This window comes from Gobio gobio, assembly GCF_949357685.1.
Source record: "Gobio gobio genome assembly, chromosome: 15".
Lineage (NCBI taxonomy): Eukaryota > Metazoa > Chordata > Actinopteri > Cypriniformes > Gobionidae > Gobio > Gobio gobio.
This window is the reverse complement of record NC_137108.1, coordinates 35,706,172-35,727,074: the sequence shown is the minus strand read 5'-3', so window position 1 is coordinate 35,727,074 and position 20,903 is coordinate 35,706,172. Positions and strand designations below refer to the sequence as shown.

At 38.3% G+C, this 20,903-nt stretch overlaps 1 protein-coding gene across 2 annotated transcripts in view; it reads right to left on the bottom strand.

The window, feature by feature from the left end:
* The window catches only part of rbms3 (RNA binding motif, single stranded interacting protein), a 173,011-nt gene that overhangs the window by 25,411 nt on the left and 126,697 nt on the right, over positions 1-20,903 (bottom strand). For both annotated transcript variants that reach the window (XM_079837720.1, XM_079837721.1), the window contains exon 6: positions 20,615-20,694. In XM_079837720.1, the coding sequence (XP_079693846.1) occupies positions 20,615-20,694 (80 nt within the window). The remainder of the gene's footprint in view (positions 1-20,614; positions 20,695-20,903) is intronic.

Here is a 20,903-nt window from a genome sequence, read left to right as displayed (position 1 = left end):
GGAAAGGAGAGGAGAAGAGAGGAGAGGACACTTTTCGGCCCCTGTGATCTCAGTGTACTTTGAGCCGAAGTGGGGTGGGGTAAAAGTCTCTCTCCTCCACCTGCAGAGGAGGCTGGGTCTACACCTGCAGCCTTGTCATCACCCTCCTATTATACACACATGCACACGCTGGGCAGTGCTGATAACAGCAGCACAACACAAGTGACTCTATTGTGAAGGACAGACAGAAAACGAGGCAGCAGAAAAGATCACAGCTTTTGCGGCAGGCTCGAAATGTTCGAGCAAGCAGCTCCCTCCCTTCCCTATCTCAAAAACAATGAGTCTGTGTGTGTGTGTGTGTGTGTATGTATGTGTGTTTCAGCTGAGACAGTGGGAAACGCCCTGTATTAAACCCCCTCACAGTTTAGGTTAACTCTAAAATAACAACCAGCGCCATCATAAAACAGGGAAGCCAAATAATGTTGGGAGTTTTTGTGCTGCTTTTGGAGCGTTGTGGAATATCCATGCTGATTTTATGAGCAGACTCTGCTTGGCATGTGCTCTGTTTGTTTTACTAGTCAGGTTGCCCTGAACTCAAAGTGCTGAATCTCACTCATGCGGGAACATTTTTGAGCATTTGTTAAGAATGACTGATTTCTGACTTCATCCAGGGAAATCATACTACACTACACACAAGAACAAACACCTCCAGTAATAACCTTTCTATTCCATGTGTCTACATCAGCTACAATCAGATAAGACAGGCCCAACTATTACTTTTGCTTAAACAAGTTTACATCTTCAACCTGTAATTCATACCATTTGTGCTATGAACAAATTATACCTGAAATCAAATTGTGATTTTTCTCTAAGCAGCCACACTTGCTACTGCATAGCAACACCCTAGAAACAACCCAGAACATCTTAGAAACTGCACCCGAGCAACATTCCTACAACACCCTATCAACCACCCAGAACACTCTTGGCAACCTTCTAGCAACCACACAGAACATTCCTAGCAACACCCTGGCAACCGCCTATAACACATAAGCAACCTTCTCGCTACATTTTAGCACCACCCAGAACATCATAGTAACACCCAAGCAACCACCTATAAGACCTCAGCCACTTTCTTGCTACATTCTAGCAGTCACCCATACCTTGCAAATGTAAAGCAACCACTCAGAACATCTTAAAAAGTGCGTGGTAACACCCTACCAACATTCCTGCAAAATCATAGCAACCACCCAGAACAACACTAGCAACCTTCTAGCAACATTCTAGCATTCACCTAGAACATCCTTGCAACACCCTAGCAACCACTTAGAACACCCTATCACCATATTGGCAATGCTCTAGCAACCACAAGAACAGCTTAATAACCTCATAGTTACATCCTAGCACTCATCCATACCTTACTAACTGCATAGCAACACCCTAGCAACCACCAGAACATGCTAAAACCTACCCAGAAGAAAAAACTGTCATTTTGCTTAATTTCATTTTGATGATTGTGATGTCTAATACCAAACTGTACATAGTTTTATTGCTGTAGTCACAGCTGTGATATTTTTGTGGAAATATGGTTACAGTGACAAATGTTGCCAAGGGAGGTCAGCAGGCCTTACTAGATGGCTTCAAACTACCTATCAAGACAAACAGAAACATATGTACAAACACAGACACACACATACTAGCTGTTAAGGCATCTCAATCTGACACTTTATCACACACTAAATGAGCTAAAACATGACGCTATTCCTCGATCCACCACAGGGCAAACCACAAACACTCACACATACTCTAACGTCTGCAGCACTGCACACATGTCATTTTGCCAATATTTTAATCAGAGTCTCCTTGGAACTTCACGCATCATTACAGTAAGTGTCCCAACATGATGACATGCGTTTTAAATGTATCGTGAACAAATGTAGGGAAAATTCATAATTCATTGACTCATTTTTATGTTCTCTATTTCTCATGGGGCATTTATGGAATATTGCTGGGCCACTTTTCATTGCTTTGGGAGTTTTCCCAAAAACAATCTTCCCCTTTTCTTAAATCCTGTAGAGACAAACACAAAAATGAGAGCATAATTTGGCGAAACACAATATGTTAATGGAACTTCGTTTGTACTTAAAGTGTGTTTGATTGTGTGTGCATGTGTGTCCATAACATTTACCCAAGCAGACAGCTCTAACCACATGTATTTTCAAGCTGTTTATTAACTTTGGGTCACAGCACCGCAGATATTCAGTCGAGGGGGGAGTGTGAAGGAGGAGGGTCCGTCAATAAGATAGACATGTGTTTCTAATCCACGGCCCGTCGTCCGGTGTGCCAACTCCTGCTGGGCTCCCACAGACCGACCTCCAGTTCTCTCTGTGGGCGGCAGGCATTCCTGGAGCCACACCCGAGTTTCCCACCCTCAGCCCTATGATGGCCCTCAAGTTCCCAGATTTCTCCATTCCTTCACTCATACCTGCCATCCTTCCTTTCCCAACAACCTCAAATGAGCTATAGGGCCCTTTGAAACCCTGAATCCCGAATTCTTCTTTATTTTTTCCCACATGCCATGTTTTTCTTTTTAATTATCTTTTTAATTATAAGGTTTGATTACATTTTAATAATCAAAAAGTCTAGTCAATTGAATTAAAAAATGCAATGTATTAAATGTTTAACAATGTATTACATTTAAACAATAATAGTGCTCTATGAAATGTGTTAATTTTTCTGGATTCTAAGTTTTATAATTTAATACAAATTGGTTATCAAAAACAGTGAAAATCAAAATTAAATGTATTATTATTATGTTGAGAAGTACATTCTACTGTACAATAGTAATATATTTCAGTCATAATGTAAAGTTTAATTTAATGTGTTACTTTCTTTTGTTTGTAATTGTGAAATTTACTAGAAATGTGTGTAAAATGTGGACATGTTTTGGTCCATATCGCAATTTACAGCCTTACTTTTGATTTATTCATCCAAATTTTCCCAAATTCCATGACACTCCATGTTATACAGTAAATTGCATTTGTATGGCTTGATTTAGCGATACCTTCCGTTTTTTCTGCAACGTGGAAATCAAACTTGGGATGTGCCAAGACTAACTGCATTTGGATTAGAAGGTTTTCCAACTCAAAGACGTTGGTTTAAGTGGCACATTGCTTTAACGCAAGGGCCTTGAAAACAACTTTTGTACATGTGCTACAAATGGAAGTCCCTGTTCTAGAACACGCAGGGAGGAAATAAAGGATGGTGTTTACCAACAGAAAGAGCACTGTTTGCCCTGGAATGGTGTGCACTGAGTGGGTAGGAGGAGCGTGTGACCCTGACAAAGCTGGTGTCTACACATCGCCCACGCTTTAATAGCAGCCTACCGCACAGATCTGTTATGCTGCCAGCTTGGCACAGTGGCTTTCAGGTCCAGGAACGACGGTGCGCTTTGGTTTCACATTCAGTCACCGCAGTATGATACATATAGGGAGAAAACGTCGAAAAACACAGCCCACAATTGAGCGTTGCTGTGAGGTGAGCCCACACACGCTCAGTGAGACATGAGAATTCACTGAACGCAACAACACCACAACCATGGTTTTATACATGTGTGGCGTTTGTTTGCGAGACGGGAAGCCTGGTCTTTCTACGAAGCCATGGGCGCTGAGCTGTGTAACAGTTTTACACACAGAAAACCTCCTGCATTATACAATACAGCGCTCCTACATTAAGAAGTCTCCTAGTAGCCTACTGTACATCATTTCAATTCCCTGTAGAAACCTCATTTGCTGCACAGAGACACACATTCATGGTAGATGAAGGTTTGGGCACAGGATGAAAATCGGGGTCCTCATTACTCACCCACCTCCAGGCTCCAACCAAAGCTAACTCTAATAGACCTTGTGTAGCCCCGCCCCTTTTCAGCGCTGCACTCGTTGTGTTCTGTCTTTCGGTTTGTATTTCCATAGCATGAAGGTAAGATCTTACGGATTTATGAATGAACCGCTTTGTTCTTCCTCGTTTACTGACATTTGTTATGCTTCAAACACATAACTTTTGTACACTCTACAATAAATAAAGCCACTTCACCAGCTATAGCGATGCCATAGAAATATACAGAGCTACTGTATGTTTATGATTTCAAATGCAAATGCATTAACTCACCAAGGCTGCATTTATTTGATGAAAAATATACTGTAAACACACTGATATTATGAAATAATATTACAATTTAAAACAACTGTTCTACTTGAATATATTTTAAAATGTAATTTATTCCTGTGATGGCAAAGCTCATTTTTTAGCATAATAACTCCAGTCTTTGGTATCACATAATCCTTGAGAAATCATTCTAATATTCTGATTCGGTGCTCAAAAAAACATTTCTTACTATTATCAATGTTAGAACAGTTGTGCTACTTTATATTTTTGTTGACACTGTGATACATTTTCTTCCAAGATTCTTTGATGAGCAGAAGGTTGAAAGAACTGCATTTATTTGAAACAGAAATCTGTAACACTTTAGTTTAGGGTCCAATTCTCACTGTTAACTAGTTGCTTATTAGCATTCATATTATGATATTGGCTGCTTATTAGTACTTCAAAAACACATATTAATGCCTTAGTCTGACCTCATTCTACATCCCTAATCATACCCTATATCTAAACGTGAAAACTACCTTATTAACTATTAATAAGCAGTAATTAGGAGTTTAGTGAGGCAAGAGTCATAGTTAATAGTGAGAATTGGACTCTAATCTAAAGTGTGACTCAGAAATCTTTTGAAACAGCAAATGCATGTGTTCCATTATGTAAAACATACATAATGTGACACTATTTTGATGACCTGCAGCCTTTCCTAATAGGTTACATTTGTAATGCATGCATTTTTGTATAACCCTCATGCTAATGTAATAGGAATGAAAATGAACAAAACGTAAAACAATCGCTTGCCAATGTGATGCCCTGATCTTGGATCAGTGCTGGGAGAGCAGTTTACTCTGAGCACTGGTTTGTTTGTTTGGGCTAAAGCGGGTAAATATCACTGGCCTGTTTGACATCTCTCAGTGGAGAGAGAGCAGGAGGAAAGAGACAATTCAGGGAGAGAGACAGAAAGACTGACAGAGAGAGAGAGAGAAAGAGAGAGACGCACACTGAGTAGAATACAAACATTGCATAATCAGCTTAGCCACCCCACTTCCTGCCTTTTAATGGGCCTGTCTGACTTTGGTTTGGTGGATGCTGCTTTGCACAGCTCGTCCTGAGAGCAGGTCACTGGAGAGAAAGAGAGAGACAGACTATTGTCTCAGTGCTAATAAAACATTGCAGAATGCAAGGTCAGGAGCCAGTTCACTGCATGCTCGTTTAAAGGTTGAAGTTCATGTTTCATTTAGAAGGAATGTACTCGATGAACAAAAACAGAAAATAACATTAAGTTGTCTCACTGTGAGACGAATTCACTAAACAGCTGCACCACTTTTGTGTGCAATATTTCAGCACAAAAAAATCAATAGCTAAGCCTGCACAGTCTGCAACAGTATATTGTGCATATATATATATACATACACCATATTACCAAAAGTATTGGGACACCCCTCCAGATCAATGAATTCAGGTGTTCCAATCAGACTTTCAATGCAGACTGCTTCAACAAACATTTGTGAAAGAATGGGTTGCTCTCAGGAGCTCAGTGAATTCAAGCGTGGTATCGTGATAGCTTGCCACCTGTGCAATAAGGCCATTCGTGAAATTTCCTCACTACTAAATATTCCATGGTCAACTGTTAGTGGTATTATAACAAAGTGGAAGCAATTGGGAACAACAGCAACTCAGCCACGAAGTGGTAGGTCAGCACATGCTGAGGCGCACAGTGCGCAGAAGTCGCCAACTTTCTGCAGAGTCAATAAGTACAGACCTCCAAACTTCATGTGGCCTTCAGATTATCTCAAGAACAGTGTGTAGAGAGCTTAACGGAATGGGTTTCCATGGCCGAGCAGCTGCATCCAAGCCTTACATCACCAATGCAATGCAATGCAAAGCTTTGGATACAGTGATGTAAAGCACGCCACCACTGAACTCTAGAGCAGGGGAGATGTTTTCTCTGGAGTGACCAATCACGCTTCTCTGTCTGGAAATCCGATGGACGAGTCTGGGTTTGGTTGGTTGCCAGGAGAACGGTACTTGCCTGACTGCAAGTGTAAAGTTTAGTGGAGGGGGGATTATGGTGTGGAATTGTTTTTCAGGGGTTGGGCTTGGCCCCTTAGTTCCAGTAAAGTAAACTCTTAATGCTTCAGCATACCAAGAGATTTTGGACAATTTCATGCTGGCCCCTTCCTTTTCCAACATGACTGCACACCAGTGCACAAAGCAAGGTCCATAAAGACGAGCAAGTTTGGTGTGGAGGAACTTGACTGGCCTGCACAGAGTCCTGACCTCAACCAGATAGAACACCTTTGAGATGAATAAGAGCAAAGACCTTGAGCCAGGCATTCTCGTCCTGCTTGCATGCATGACACACACACACACACACACACACACACACACACACACACACACACACACACACACACACACACACACACACACACACACACACACACACACACACACACACACACACACACACACACACACACACACACACACACACACACACACACACACACACACACACACACACACACACACACACACACACACACACACACACACACACACACACACGACAAGTTTGCATGTGAACTCTACCATTTCGGGTTTATTTATATCTAGTTTTCCTGTGCTCATGTGAAAGTGTCTCATACGCATGTAAGAGTGTTTTGCAAAAGTCTCAAGGGTTATTTAGACTTCAGAGGCTCTGTAAAATTAGGCTCGTAATAGATTTATTCACAAAAGTCAGCACTATTTGCCAGTCTCAATTAACTGTTAGCACTCTTGGAGAGCAGGTGGTACACAGAACTTTTAAAAAGATGCTTACGTAGCAGTAATTCAAGGTATGATAAATACAGACAGTGCATGCAAATAACGCAGTACATTCTTAGTGAACTCCCCCAAGTTGGCTAAAAACGCAGGGAAATGTTTCCCTCATTTCAGGTAATTGAAAAGCATTTGCTTGCGTTTCTGCCCGTCTGTGCATATGAGAAATCAAATCTGTCTGAATTTGGATATGCATGACTCATCCCAGCAGCCCTAATGAACGCTTGATAAAGAGGAAGAAAAAAAAAATACATGCAATATTGCTTCCTAATGGGCTCTCTACTGAAATCACTTGCCCTCCGTGGGGCTGACTGCTGTCCTCTCTCGGGTCAGAGGCAGGATGAGCTATTAGAGAACGCCCCAGATCAGATAGATTTCACTGAAAGATCATTTCTCCCCCTCATTAGAATTCTATCTTGTATAAACGCGATTATCTGGGCCCGGCTTTGTTTGTGTCAGAACAGCGCTAAATCAATCACGACACCATCGAGGACGAATAAAGCACAAATAAATCAAAATATAATGTGGTTTGGAAAATTTGGTTTGGGGAATGCTCCAGATAGCACTGGTCTGAAATGATAGAGGCTGCACACACTTGCAGTTTGAAGACCCGCTGGGCATGTCACCTTATTTTACTGATGATATTAGCTTCAGATTTATTGATTTGTTAAAGTCAGCATTAAAACGGAAGTTACGACAGTCTTTTTCCCTATTGTGACGTATATTCAAGTGAAATGGCTAATTGAACAGGAAAAAATGTAGGCTGGGACTTGATTTGTCCATTGAATAGATTGGATTCTTGTGGTTTGCTATTGCTATAATCACTATTGCTGTGATCTTATGTGACAAGTTGTCCTGCCCTCGCGCCACTAAACACGTCATCAAAGAAGAGATGTCGCTGCAAGTGGGAGGGGAAGTTATTTTGAATAAATATTATAAGGGCACATAATTATATTAGAATTATAATAAATAGTGCAATGTTCCAAAGCAGGTTATTTGATTCTAATTTGACTGTCACTTTGTTATGTGATGAAATGAAAGGGGTCATGACAAGGAGTTTTTTATTATTTTAATATGTTCCTTGAGGTTCACCTATAATGTTAAAAAAACAAATATACTCTCATTCTCCATTTTTAAGGGGCGGCTCCTTTAAGGCTAGTCAGCAAACAGCCTCTCTTGTGATTGGCTTACGTCATTGCATAGGAAACGGTCAACATGCAAGTAAGTGTTCTGAAAACATTATCTATATAAAACCGTTGTTTACAGACAAAGCATTATGAAATAATTTTCATCAGTTTGCTGCTTCCTCTTTCAACAAAAGGTTTCTTTGCAAACTATACACTGTAAAAAAAAGTCTTTAAAAATAGGGCATAATGTACTGTATAAATATGAAGGAATTTTCCGTATAGTTTTTTTACAGGTGTTTTACCTGTATTTTGAATTACACATTGCATTAGTTTGTGTTTTAAGGGTTAACGGTAAAATTACTGGATAATGTCCTGGCAGAAAACTATTGCAGTGTATAGTTTTCCGTTTTTATTTTTTACATTGTAAAAAACAAAATGCTCTGAACAAATATATAATCATACATCGTGATCCGGGACGCCATTAAAATAAACCATCCACTTGTTTCCAATGCTGAGATCAAACAAAAGCAGGTTTGTGAACATTGATGGTCATACACAGTCTTAGATTTCTTTTATTACTGTTTTTTATACATCAATTTTTTGTTGTTTGTGCGATTATTTTATTGTTGTAAAAAAAGCTTTACCAGGGACTGGGGCTGCAAATTAGCCTTTGGCTAGAAGCCTATATGTGGAGCATCGGCTGCTTGAAATTGCAGCAATGAGTCATATTTGCTTTTGACGTGACGCCATCATCTGGTGTAGGCTGACTAAGCAGCCCAATGCAAGTGGGCGGGGCTTATGGTGCGATGATGTAAAACTATTCGCTGATGCCTTGCTCTAGAGGCAGTCATATGCAAATGTATTTGCCTGTGTGACGTCACAGATCACGCAATATCAAAACGCTTGATTAACCCTTAAATGCATGACTGTTTTGCCAATCATTCTTACATATTCGGGTCTTTAGCGACCCGGATCTATATCTAACACAGATGGATCTCTACCTGTTGCGATAATATATGAAACTCCTGATATTAGAGTAACAATTACAGAAGAATAAAATAAAGCATATTTCGTTAGGCTACCTTTTGGAGCTCGGAAGAGTTCTGTTTGAGCAGATGTTTTATACCATCATCACTGTCCTTGTCAGAGCTCATTTCCCAATACATTCAGCATCTGGCTCATATTCGCCATCTCAAATATATTCTCAAAACTCATTTTCAACATCTTCAAAATCAATATTTTGATCGCTGACAGCTTCTTCACCAGATTCACCATCAAGTGACAGTGACACTAATATCTGATTGTGTTCATTACTTGTTCTGCAGTAAATCACTGAGCCATTTCAAGTTTTGCAGATTATAATTATTATTGTCTGAGGTAACTATGAGTGAAACATCACTTCATCATTGTGTATAAGACATTGCCACCTTGTGGAATAAAGGTGAATTGCACTTTTTTCGTCATTATAGATTCATTTATTGTTTTAGAGAAAAAAGTACACTCTTACACCCTATACAATTATTTTTTACAAAAAAAACGAATGGAAAAACAGGCATTCTTTTATCATTTTATTTTTTTTTCTTGTTATATAGCTTATAATGAATTGATTGAAGAACACTTAGAAGGTTGCTGTCTAACTTAAAAAAATAATGAGGAGGAGGGTAGTGAATGATGTACGGGGGTCGCTAAAGACCCGAGGTATGCATTTAAGGGTTAAATAAATGCTTAGTTTATAATGAGGAGGACGTTTTAAGCTATAAAACAAAGACCTTATATTTCAAAATATATTATATGTATGATCTTATATGTCAAAGGCAAATTTGATTTATCATGTCATGACCCCTTTAAACGTTTAGTCAACTGTTTATTCAGACAGTCAGCATCTTGTATTAACTGAGAACTTTCTGACTACACGTGTATGCAGATTTTCATCCAATTCTTATGCAATGCATGAAAATACTACGCCAATAAACATTTGCTTTTTGTTTTCACATACAAGTGTAAGAAATATGAATCATTTTCACTCAACAAGACCTTTATTGCAGCTCCACACTGAAGATATTGTTGTCACACCTCAGCCACTAACACATATTCAAGCCGTTTTCCAAAACACCTGATCCCTTAACCACACCTGCGCTTAGAGACCCGGTTACCAGGTGAATACGTGTGTATGTGTGTGTGTGTGTGTGTGTTAGAGAGAGAAAGGTGAATGTGTGTGCATGTGTGTGTGTGTGTGTGAGAGAGAGAGAGAGAGAGAGAGAGAGAGAGAGAGAGAGAGAGAGAGAGAGAGAGAGAGAGAGGGAGAGAAAGCAAGAATCATTTCCCACATGAATTTAATGTCAGTCACATAATCATGACTGTTTTTGAATGGGCAAAATAGGGCATTTTATGTACAGTGGGGTCCAAATATATGAGACCACAAAATCTAATGTAAACCTTTTACATTTTACAAAAATGAAAACAGAAACATTACAGTGTAAAACGAATATGACATTTTAAAGAGCTATTTCTAGGTCACTAATCAAATAAGCAAATTTGTGGCACTGATCATGTGAAATCTTTAGTACAGATTGTTGCTTTAGATTTTAACTTTGCTGATAATTTGTATCTGACATTTGTAATAGGGGGGAAAAAAACTCAATCATTAAATACAATCATTTTCACTAAATATGTGGTCTGTTATTTATCTTGACGAATATCTTAGTATTAATTTTGATTAATATAATTAACATTAAACTTCATTTGCATGGGAAGCATGCCATATTCTTTATGTAGGCTATATGTATTCTCGAATGAAGGCCCGTTCACACAAAGAATGATAACTATAAAGATATAGTTCTAAAAATCCTTCTAAATATAAAAGAATAGCAGAGTTCACACCACAACTATAATGGCACAGAGAACCAGTTTCTTTGGAATCAACCAATCAGAATCCATCCTACTTTAAAGAGCTTGAGCATTTAAAGCGACAGCATGAGTAGAACAAACATCGGCTGTAGGTGTAGACACTAATATAGTTATTATTATAGTTGTCTTTATAGTAATCATGCTTGACCTTTAATATTTTGCTGTTTTATACATCACTAAATCAAAACAGTGCCTTCACACTGGCCCTCTTTATCAGCATAAAAAAATCCTGTTATTCAGATTTAGAATAAATTATACAGCGAGCAAAGCATCAATAATAGAATGCTCCCCTCTGGTTATGATCAATAAAGCTGTCAATGCAAGTTTACACAGTTTCATGTGACTGTTGGAGTTTAGCACAAACTCACTGATTATCAAATCATAGCGGCCATGATCATAATCTTATTCATTTACTTGATTAATTGTGCAGCCCATATATACAAAAGAGATATGAATTATTTACTATGTCAGTTCGCATTTAGGAACCGGTGTTCTCTCCTCTCATTTAGAAACATCACAAAGATTTAAACACTCCAGCTGGCATGATGGGACACTGGAGGAATCATGAGGGCCCGTATATTTCCTGTGTCCAAGGTTACCAGTGTCATGTTTGCATCTTTTTATGAGTGCAGAGCAGGCCTTACCACAGAGAGTGTGGGGTTTTTATACTGCCCTCTCACCATATTAGCCACTGCTGTTCTCTCTGAAGACTACAGCCGAATCTAAACACCTTTCATTCCTGCCTCCTGTATGCTGAGGAGGCTTGTCGGGTTCCAGCAAAGAAAAAAACAAGTGCATGCTTATTCAAAGATTATGGGAAAACAAAAGGAAAGACTAAGTGAGCTTTGGGGAAGTGAAGAGAACTGGAAGCAGAGTTGTTTTAGAAAATGACGTGCACAAATGGGCTCCAAATTCTGAAACAAAGAGTTTTTGGGCAAATGTGAGAGACAGGAAAAGTACATATTAAAGTTTTAGCAGAAAATGTGAATGCTGCATGCCCATTCTAAACTCACCACCAGTGCTGTTTGGATTCTGCTATGCAGTAATGTAAGTAATGTAATGTAATCAAATTATTTCAAAATATGGTGACAAAAACATAATATTTTATTATACTTTATAGTTAATGGTTTGACGTAGTATTGTTCTGCACATTTTACAGTAAATTACACTACTGTTCAAAATTTTGGGGTCAGTATGTTTTCTTTTAAATAAATTAATACTTTTATTCAGCAAGGACGCATTAAATTTATCAAAAGCACCATATATATAGCCATATGTGACCCTGGACCACAAAACCAGTCATAAATCACACAGGTATAATTGTGGCAATAGCCAAAATACATTGTATGGGTCAAAATTATCGTCATTAGGATATTAAGTAAAGATCATGTTCCATGAAGATATTTTGTAAATGTCAACCGTAAATATATAAAAATGTATTATTATTAGTAATATGCATTGCTAAGGACTTCATTTGGACAACTTTAAAGGAGATTTTCTCAATATTATTATTATTTTTTGCATCCTTAGATTCTACATTTTCAGATTTTAGTTATATCTCGGCCAAATATTGTTCTATCCTAACAAACCATACATCAATGGAAAACTTATTTATTCACCAGCTTTCAGATGGTGTATAAATCTCAATTTAAAAAATTGACCCTTATGACTGGTTTAGTGGACCAGGGTCACATATGTTACAAAACGTTTCCATTTCAAATAAATGCTGTTCTTTTGAATTGCCTATTCATAAAAGAACCCTAAAAATGTTAAGCAACACAAATGTTTTTGACATTGATAATAACAAGAAATGTTTCTTGAGCAGCAAATCATCATATTATAATGATTTCTGAAGGATCATGTGACACTGAAGACTGGAGTAATGATGCTGAAAATGCAGCTTTGCTATCACAGGAATAAACAACAGTTTAGAATATCTTAAAATATTTTTTTTATTTTTATTTAAGTTATAATATTTCACACTATTACTGTTTTTATTCTATTTTTGATCAAATAAATGCAGCCTCGGTGAACATAACAGACTTTAATGGCAGACATTGAATGGCAGTGCTTTTAAATATTATTAAAAAAAATCAAAATATATAATTATTTTATTTTTAAATTAAAGAATTAATAAAAACTAATCAAATAAAATAATGATTATATTACTGTTAAGATTACTGAATTTAAAAGACATTTTATTCTATAGTCACCATATTTTGAGAATTATCCAATACAAAGGACAAGCTACAATAATACTGATGCTTGCCTTAGCATGCGCCACTAAATATAGAGAGTGAGAGAACACATAAAAAGGAGGAAAGAAAGAAGAAATCAGAGAGAAAGAGGTACACAGAGAATGTGAGAGAACGATATGCGCCAGTGCCCATTATGTTCTCCAGTAAGTCCTGGGAAAATAAACAGCTTCATTAGCACGTCCTTTATAGAATTTCTCCCTCTCTCTCCCACACATAGCGTGTGAGCGCCTTGTCTGAAGCATAAGATGAAACTATCCAAACAGAAGACGTCAGTCAGAAGCCAGCTCAGCTCTCATTAATACATCAAAATGTTCCAGAGCCCTCCACACCTCACCCCCGGCCTGCCAGCCGCTTACCTGAGACCCTTCCATTATGACCTCACCACTGGAACACAAACACTGCTAGAACTGAACCAAGAAAATTCCAAAAATAACATGTCACACCAGATCATGGCAGATTTATCTGGAAGGGGGCGTGATATCTTACATTTCACTTTTATAGTGTGGTATATAAACAGGCCGTTTCACAGAGTGCTTTGTGATAGATTAAGGAATATGGTTGTCTTGTGGTTTGGCTGGGTAACATGGTCCGATTAGCCCCTGCTGGTGGATGCCGTAACTACACCATATGGCTGCAAAAGAGCATCTTTGATAGCCATTCAAATAAATACAATTATTTAAAAAATATATTTAAATGAATAAGCTCCACCCATTTCAACTAGGTCTCTCACGTAGTGACATCTGGCCTCACCACTGATACACACTCCACATTGAAACCAATCCTCAGAGAGTGTATATCTCTGTGGCAGGTTGATTTCCCAGTCTCGCAGGCATTAGTGAGTCGAGTGGAACCAAATTTGATGGGTCACCTCGATGCTGATCTCAAACACACACACACACACTCACACACTTACAGACACACGCACAGACACACACAGAGACATGCCCTATAATTTAGCCTCCCCTTCCATCAGCACAGACAGTGGGGTGTAAGTACTCTCTCTCACTCTCTCTCTCTCTCTCACACACACAGTCTAACTGTCAGTGGGCTTGTAAGCACTTCAGTACAAGCCTACATTTTCCCTCAGTCACAGCTAACACACACATACACAGCACTTTACTGATCAGCCTGTGGGAAAACACATACACAAGACCCTGCCTGCCTGCCTGTCTGTCTATCTAAACATTCTCAATTTCAAAGTACTTTTTTGGGGCATATTGTTGATGTATTGAAGCGTCAATACAAAAAATTAACAGGGATTAATTAAAAGCTACAAATAAAACAATTAAAATCTAACATTAAAATGTATATCTTTTTTTTTCACTAAAAAATTATTTAAATAAGATGCATTGCTTGTTGTATTCCCTTTATTTTTTAAGTCGCTTTGGATAAAAGCATCTGCTAAAGAAAGAACAAAAAACGTCTTTATTAAAAATAAAATGTGTTTCAATAAAATATTTGTATTCAAATAAATAAATAAATAGGGTTAATAAATATAATAATATGTGAAAATAAAATGATGGCAACACAAACGCGTGCACGTTCAAATCCTTCACAAGAAATGGTCATGGTACTGGTAAAACCTCTTACTGAAAAAAATATACTGCAATATTAGTGATATACAAGTTGTTTCTATATTTATATTTATGTTGTCAGCTACTTTTGAATGACCTAAAAAAAAAATGGAGAAAATGATTTTGTTGCAAGATGGTGTAGTTATGTCATCAACCAGCAGGGGCTCACAGGGCCAAACTAACCAGCCAACCTTGACCCCTTGCTACATGTATCCATTCCCCTTTCAAATGTTTTTTTTTTCCAGTTTCAGGTAGATTAGTGTTATTCTTCTGCTACAGTAAATGAGAAATTGTGCCTCTGCCGCAACCTTTCTCTCTTTACCTTCAATTACCATCAACTGAAACGTTCCAGAATTAATGCATGTGTGTGTGTGTGTGGTGTTATGACAGCAAATCCATGGTGTGATTCCCATACCCACACCATTAAGACTTCCCTCAGGCCACTCTGCTCATGAATAGGGAGAGATGGAGAGATGAAGAGATGAAGGGAGGGAGGTGGGGGGAACGGATTAAGGTTGAAATCAGGTGCCGGCCAAATTGCCTGAAACGCACTCCAAGATCTGACAGAGCCCACAGGCTTGAGCCGGGCATGTGGAAGATCAGCAGAACGGAAAGAAGCCCTGGACGTCCCATGACAGGGAGCTTGTGCGTGATGGAGGGGTCACGGCATTACACGGTCGTCATCATTATCTACCCCAGCATCAGCATGTTGCCTAAGAGCCTGTGTAATTATGAGAGCATGAAGGCCTGATGGCCCCGTTGTGGCCTGTTAGAAAAGCCTGAGTAAGCTGGATCAGGACAACACGCGAGCAAACACACACCTACAGCAGATGGAGACAAGAGAGACGAGCAGAACGACTGAACAAGTGACAGCAATTGCTTCATGAAAGCCATACGGGTGAAATGATGAACGAGCTCTCATTTTAGGGTGAACTATCCCTTTAAGAGACAAAGCTCCTTTTCTTTTCCTTTCTCTCACTCAAATAAAACTGTAGAATTTCAATAATCAATCTGTGTAAGAAGCATAGGTGTGATGCATGTGCGTAGTGCTTTTCTGTAAATGCATACAGCAGATTGGATCTCTTTTATGTCTGATGTTTTAATAATGCTACACCTGTTTGGGAGAATCTTCAGTGCACAGTAAGATTCAAGAGGAGCCACTTGTGCAAAACACAGTTATTCCACAGGCTCGTATGATCCACTTACTAGATAGAGAGAGAGAGAGAGAGATAGATAGAAAGATGGAAAAAGAAGGATGGGAGGAAGAGAAAATCGATGAGGTGCTATTTTTGAGCTTTAAACCTGGATATCAATACATGCATGGCTCCTTTTCAAGGCTGAATGCATTATCAGAAGGCTGGCAAAGATTGTAGCAATATTCCTGACTTTAAAAGTGCACGGTATCACCTAATTCTCTCTCTCTTCATTCCATTTCTCAAAAGAAGCTTTTAAAAAGGGGCTTTTTAAAGGGATAGTTCACCCTAAAATTAAACTTTTGTCATCATTTACTCTACCCCATGTTGTTCCAAACCTGTATGACTTTCTTTCTTCCAACAAACACAAAAGGAAAATGTATGAAGATTGTTCAGATTGCCTTTTTTGTGTGTGGATGGCGACCAAAAGGACAAAAAAAGCACCATAAAAGCATCGTAAAAGGAGTCCACATGACTTATCCGCTGTATTTGCAGACTAAAGCCAAAAGATTGTTTTATGTCAGTAACATTTTTAAATTTAGGTCTTCACTCTCATTTCAACTCTCGTTCATGAGATATGTTAGAATATTTAATTCGCAAATTAGTTTTTTTTTTTTGGTGGTCTAATCATTTTGATGAATTGTTTGATCTAATAAACGCCTTGAATTCCCCCTCAAATGATTCAGTAGTCTTAAGAATTTCTGTTTTCAACATTTCTTGAGCACCAAATAAGCATTTTAGAATGGTTTCTGAAGGACCATGTGACTGGTGAAAATTCAGCTTTGGGATAACAGGTAAACATTTTAAAATATATATAAAAAAGAAAAAATATATATTTTTGATCTGCTTGGTGAGCAGAAGAGACATCTTTCAAAAACTTACAGACCCCAAACTTTTACAATGGGATGTCATTATACTGTATGTGAAGCCAGCAAAACTCTGCAGAAATAGAAACCAAGTGACTGAAAAAAATGCTTATTGCTTGTCACAGTCGCAGTAAGGTACATTTTTATCGCTTGTCGCTTTATCCCGTTGCACCAGGTTAAGACACAGTGTAAAGGTAAAGACAGAGTTGGTCTGTTAGTACTGAGAAAAGACAGAGAGAGAGAGAGACTTTAAGAGAGAAAGAGAGGTATAGATGAAGTCATCCATCATCCCTCTGTCTTTGGGTCTGACACCGAGCCGCACGCTACACCCCACAAATCACACAGCAACTGCCAGAGTTGCAGGCTGCCCTCTCCAATCTCTCTCTTCCTATTCTCTCTCTGTCTTGTCAGTTGCTTTTACACCCCCCCCAAGCCCTCTGCCTATGTCTCCTTCAAATAGAAAACAGACAGATACACACATACACACGTACATACTGCATCCAACAGGAATCGCATATTCTCTCTCTCATCCACCTTAACCTCTCCAGCTCTGTTTCTGCCTTTTCTCTCTCTAAAGGAAACAAGAAAGCTCCGCAACAGCAGGGGAACAAACACCAAGCACATTACTGAGGAAAATACCCTGAGCTTTGCAAAACTACCCCATTAAACAACACTGTTTACATCTTATTTTTGTGGGCGTCTGTGATATAAAGCGTTTGTCGCTTTTAAAGGCGACATGAAATCAGAATTTACTTTCTTAATAAATGTCTCTGGTCGTTTTGTGCTTGACTGATGAGTGTTTATTACTTAAAAAAATCTGAGTTGAATACAAAATAAGCTCAATTGACAGCATAATGTTGATTACCATGGAAAGAACTTTTTGATTATTTCCCCTCATTTTCTTTAAAATAAGCAAAAATGGAATTACAATGAAAATGAATGGGGCCAAATTTGGAGGACATAAAATAATTTTAATTTGATAAAAGCACACATTAATTCATCAACTTGTATTATTTGAGCTGTTTAAAAGGCACAATATGTACGATTTTTGGATTCAAATATCCAAAAAATATTATGTCTTTTATTAGACAGGTGAGCAACTGTTTCGATACATTCATCGACAGAAAATTAATCATTGTAATAGCTTAACAGATTTAGTCGTATTGTTTAAATCTCGTTTTCATGATTTACTGTGAGTACTAGGGATGGAACGATTACCGGTTTCACGATAGACCACGATAAAATGTACTGACGGTTAGTAATATCGTTTAAAATTAATAATCATTAAAACCGCGAGTGATTATCATTTAAAAAAACTTGCGGTAAATCCTGTCCAGTCAGGTGCAGGCGCAGCACAACGCTGTTTTTGAATGAGAAGAAATGGCAGAAGGCAGTGACAGCACTTGGGGGATTGAAGGACCAAAATCTGAGGTGTGGTCATATGTTGGCTTTTACAAAAGTCCTGAGGGAAACTTAATCGAAGATGGTCATCCTGTCTGCAGAACATGCCAGAAGAAAGTCGCTGTAATAGGGGGAAACGTGTCAAACTGCAAACGCAAGGCAAGTGGACTTTGACCTCAATACCAAAACTACGTCTGGTATTACTACCACTCACAGTAGCCACTTTGGCGGTTGAACTTATTATAGTCTTCTCAAAAGCCATCTGTTATAATCGCGTTGCGCATTATAACCAATCACACGTGTTTCTAATAATCAGAGGCGTTCAGATTAGCCAGAGTTTTGTTCAGAGCGCGCTCTCACTCGCTGAAATCTGCATTTAAAACGTGCGATGTACGCAGGAGATTCGTTCATCATACAGTGGTTGACTGTTTGTTCTATTTCAGCAGTGAAATAGTTTTCAAACAAACACAGCAGAACCACAGCGCATCTGATATGACTAAATATGGCTTGACGTTCGAGATTCACGAATTTAGGGACCGTCTCTAAAGTTACATACACTGGTATACACGTTTCTAACTTCAGTAGCATTTGAAGAGAATGACTTGCAGTCATAAATCTGACTGTAAAGTGTTCATCTAGGTGTCAGGTGTGATGCACACCTTTTGTTTGGGCTCTTCCTCAAAATATGCTAGATTTAAATGCATCACATCTGATAGAACACTCATGAGAATATTGCTTGAGAATATACTTACACCAAATTATTATTATTATTTATGCGTTGCTTTTGACGACGGTCATTAAGAAGGAAATCCCACAGAATAGAATCTGTCTTAAAAAAGTGCATTGAGCTGCTTGATTTATTTGTTGTTTTTCAAATAAAAAACTTGTTGAAATGTTTTAAGTGTGTGCATCTGTTCTTTTTGAACACTTTCATCTCATTGGAAGAAAACCGTGATAATATTGATAACCGTGATAATTTGGGTCACTATAATCGTGATGTGAAATTTCCATACCGTTTCATCCCTAGCGAGTACCATGTTTTACTGTGCCTAATATCGATCTAGCTTATTGCAGTGTCCAACAAGAGTCTCATAGTAGCCGCCGAGCGAATGCACAGAGAATCATTATAACATAACTTTCAACACACTCAAATAATGTATCTAATATGATAAAACAGCGCTGCATATACATGACCATAAAAAGCAGAAGCGGTTGTCTGTGGCATTATAAAAGCTCCATGAAATCCAGGAGTCATCAAGCTACGCCTTTGTTTTGAATAAGCGACCTCTGCCGCCGAAAAATTACATATCGGGGCTGTAATTCTGTTTTATTGTATACAATGTTACGTTGTCATGGCAATAAGTTATGAAATTGGATTAAATTAGTTAGTAATCATATGTTTAACCTTAAAAAAAGATGTAAACAGATTAACGTCTTGTGGCTATACCTTTAAACCAGTGAGTATTTTAACATTTAAGGTTCGCCCTTTTTTTTAAAGAAAAAAGGACAGGTGGAATTTTTTGTTGTAATCAACATTATGCAACAAATGCAAAATCGAATAACACATTTGCCCTAAATGATTTTTTAATTAGTCCACAAATTAATGTTAACCAATAACATCATAGCCCACTTTTCACAATCCAATTAAATGTGGATAGATAAAATCAAGTCCCTCCCAACATCATATCTCACTAATATTCAGTTTCACTCTGAAATACGTCACGTAATGCAAGTTAAATGTATTCTAAATGCTTGCTTCAGTATAAATGTTTGTCGCTGGTAAATGCAGCACATTCTGCTGCGCTGTGGGAACTGTTTTCTTCTGGCACACCAGACTTAAATTAAACCTTAATCAACCTATAAATCAGATCCTGTCATATGAAGCTGATGAGCAGAGCGACTCAAAGTGGGGGGACGTAATTCCTCACGCTAAAGGTTTGGATCACACTGAACTTGGGGGTTTGGTATCTAAAGCTAGACACAGTAAGCTATACAGGTGTAATTATGCTGTCAAAATCAGGAAATCAGAATATTTTTTATATTTAAAGGCCCTGGTCATAAAATAATGAGATTTCTGTCATTCACTTACAAAAACAAACGGGTTTGAAACAACATAAGGGCAAGTTGTTGTTTTTTTTTCATTTTTGGCTGAACTATTCCATTAATATGCAGCTAAATGGAGAGGGACCTCAGAGCAATGAGATTTTCCTGTGGACGGAGATGTGAAAACAGACACCAAGTGGGCAACAGAATGTCCTGTTGATTGGCACTTTATCGCTTTGCACCTGGTTAGGATGCAGTGTTGTTAGAACACACTGTATTGTTGACACTTGCCTGGTACTCCTGGTGGGGTTTTGAGGAACTTTCCATTAAAATGTTGAATCACCACATCACATTTCTCAGTGGACTCCATTCTGTGACAGAAAGAGGAACAAAAAGAAACGCACAGCATGAGGCAATCAGAATTAAAGTCATTGGTCATGACTGCAGTGAAAACTTTTAAAAACTCTGCTTTATGACCGTTTCTTCAAGTATGACAGTTTTGGCCCTGTGGGCAATCAGAAAATTCAACATTAAAACACACTTTTCATTCTCTCACCAGTTTAATTTGTCTATAACAATG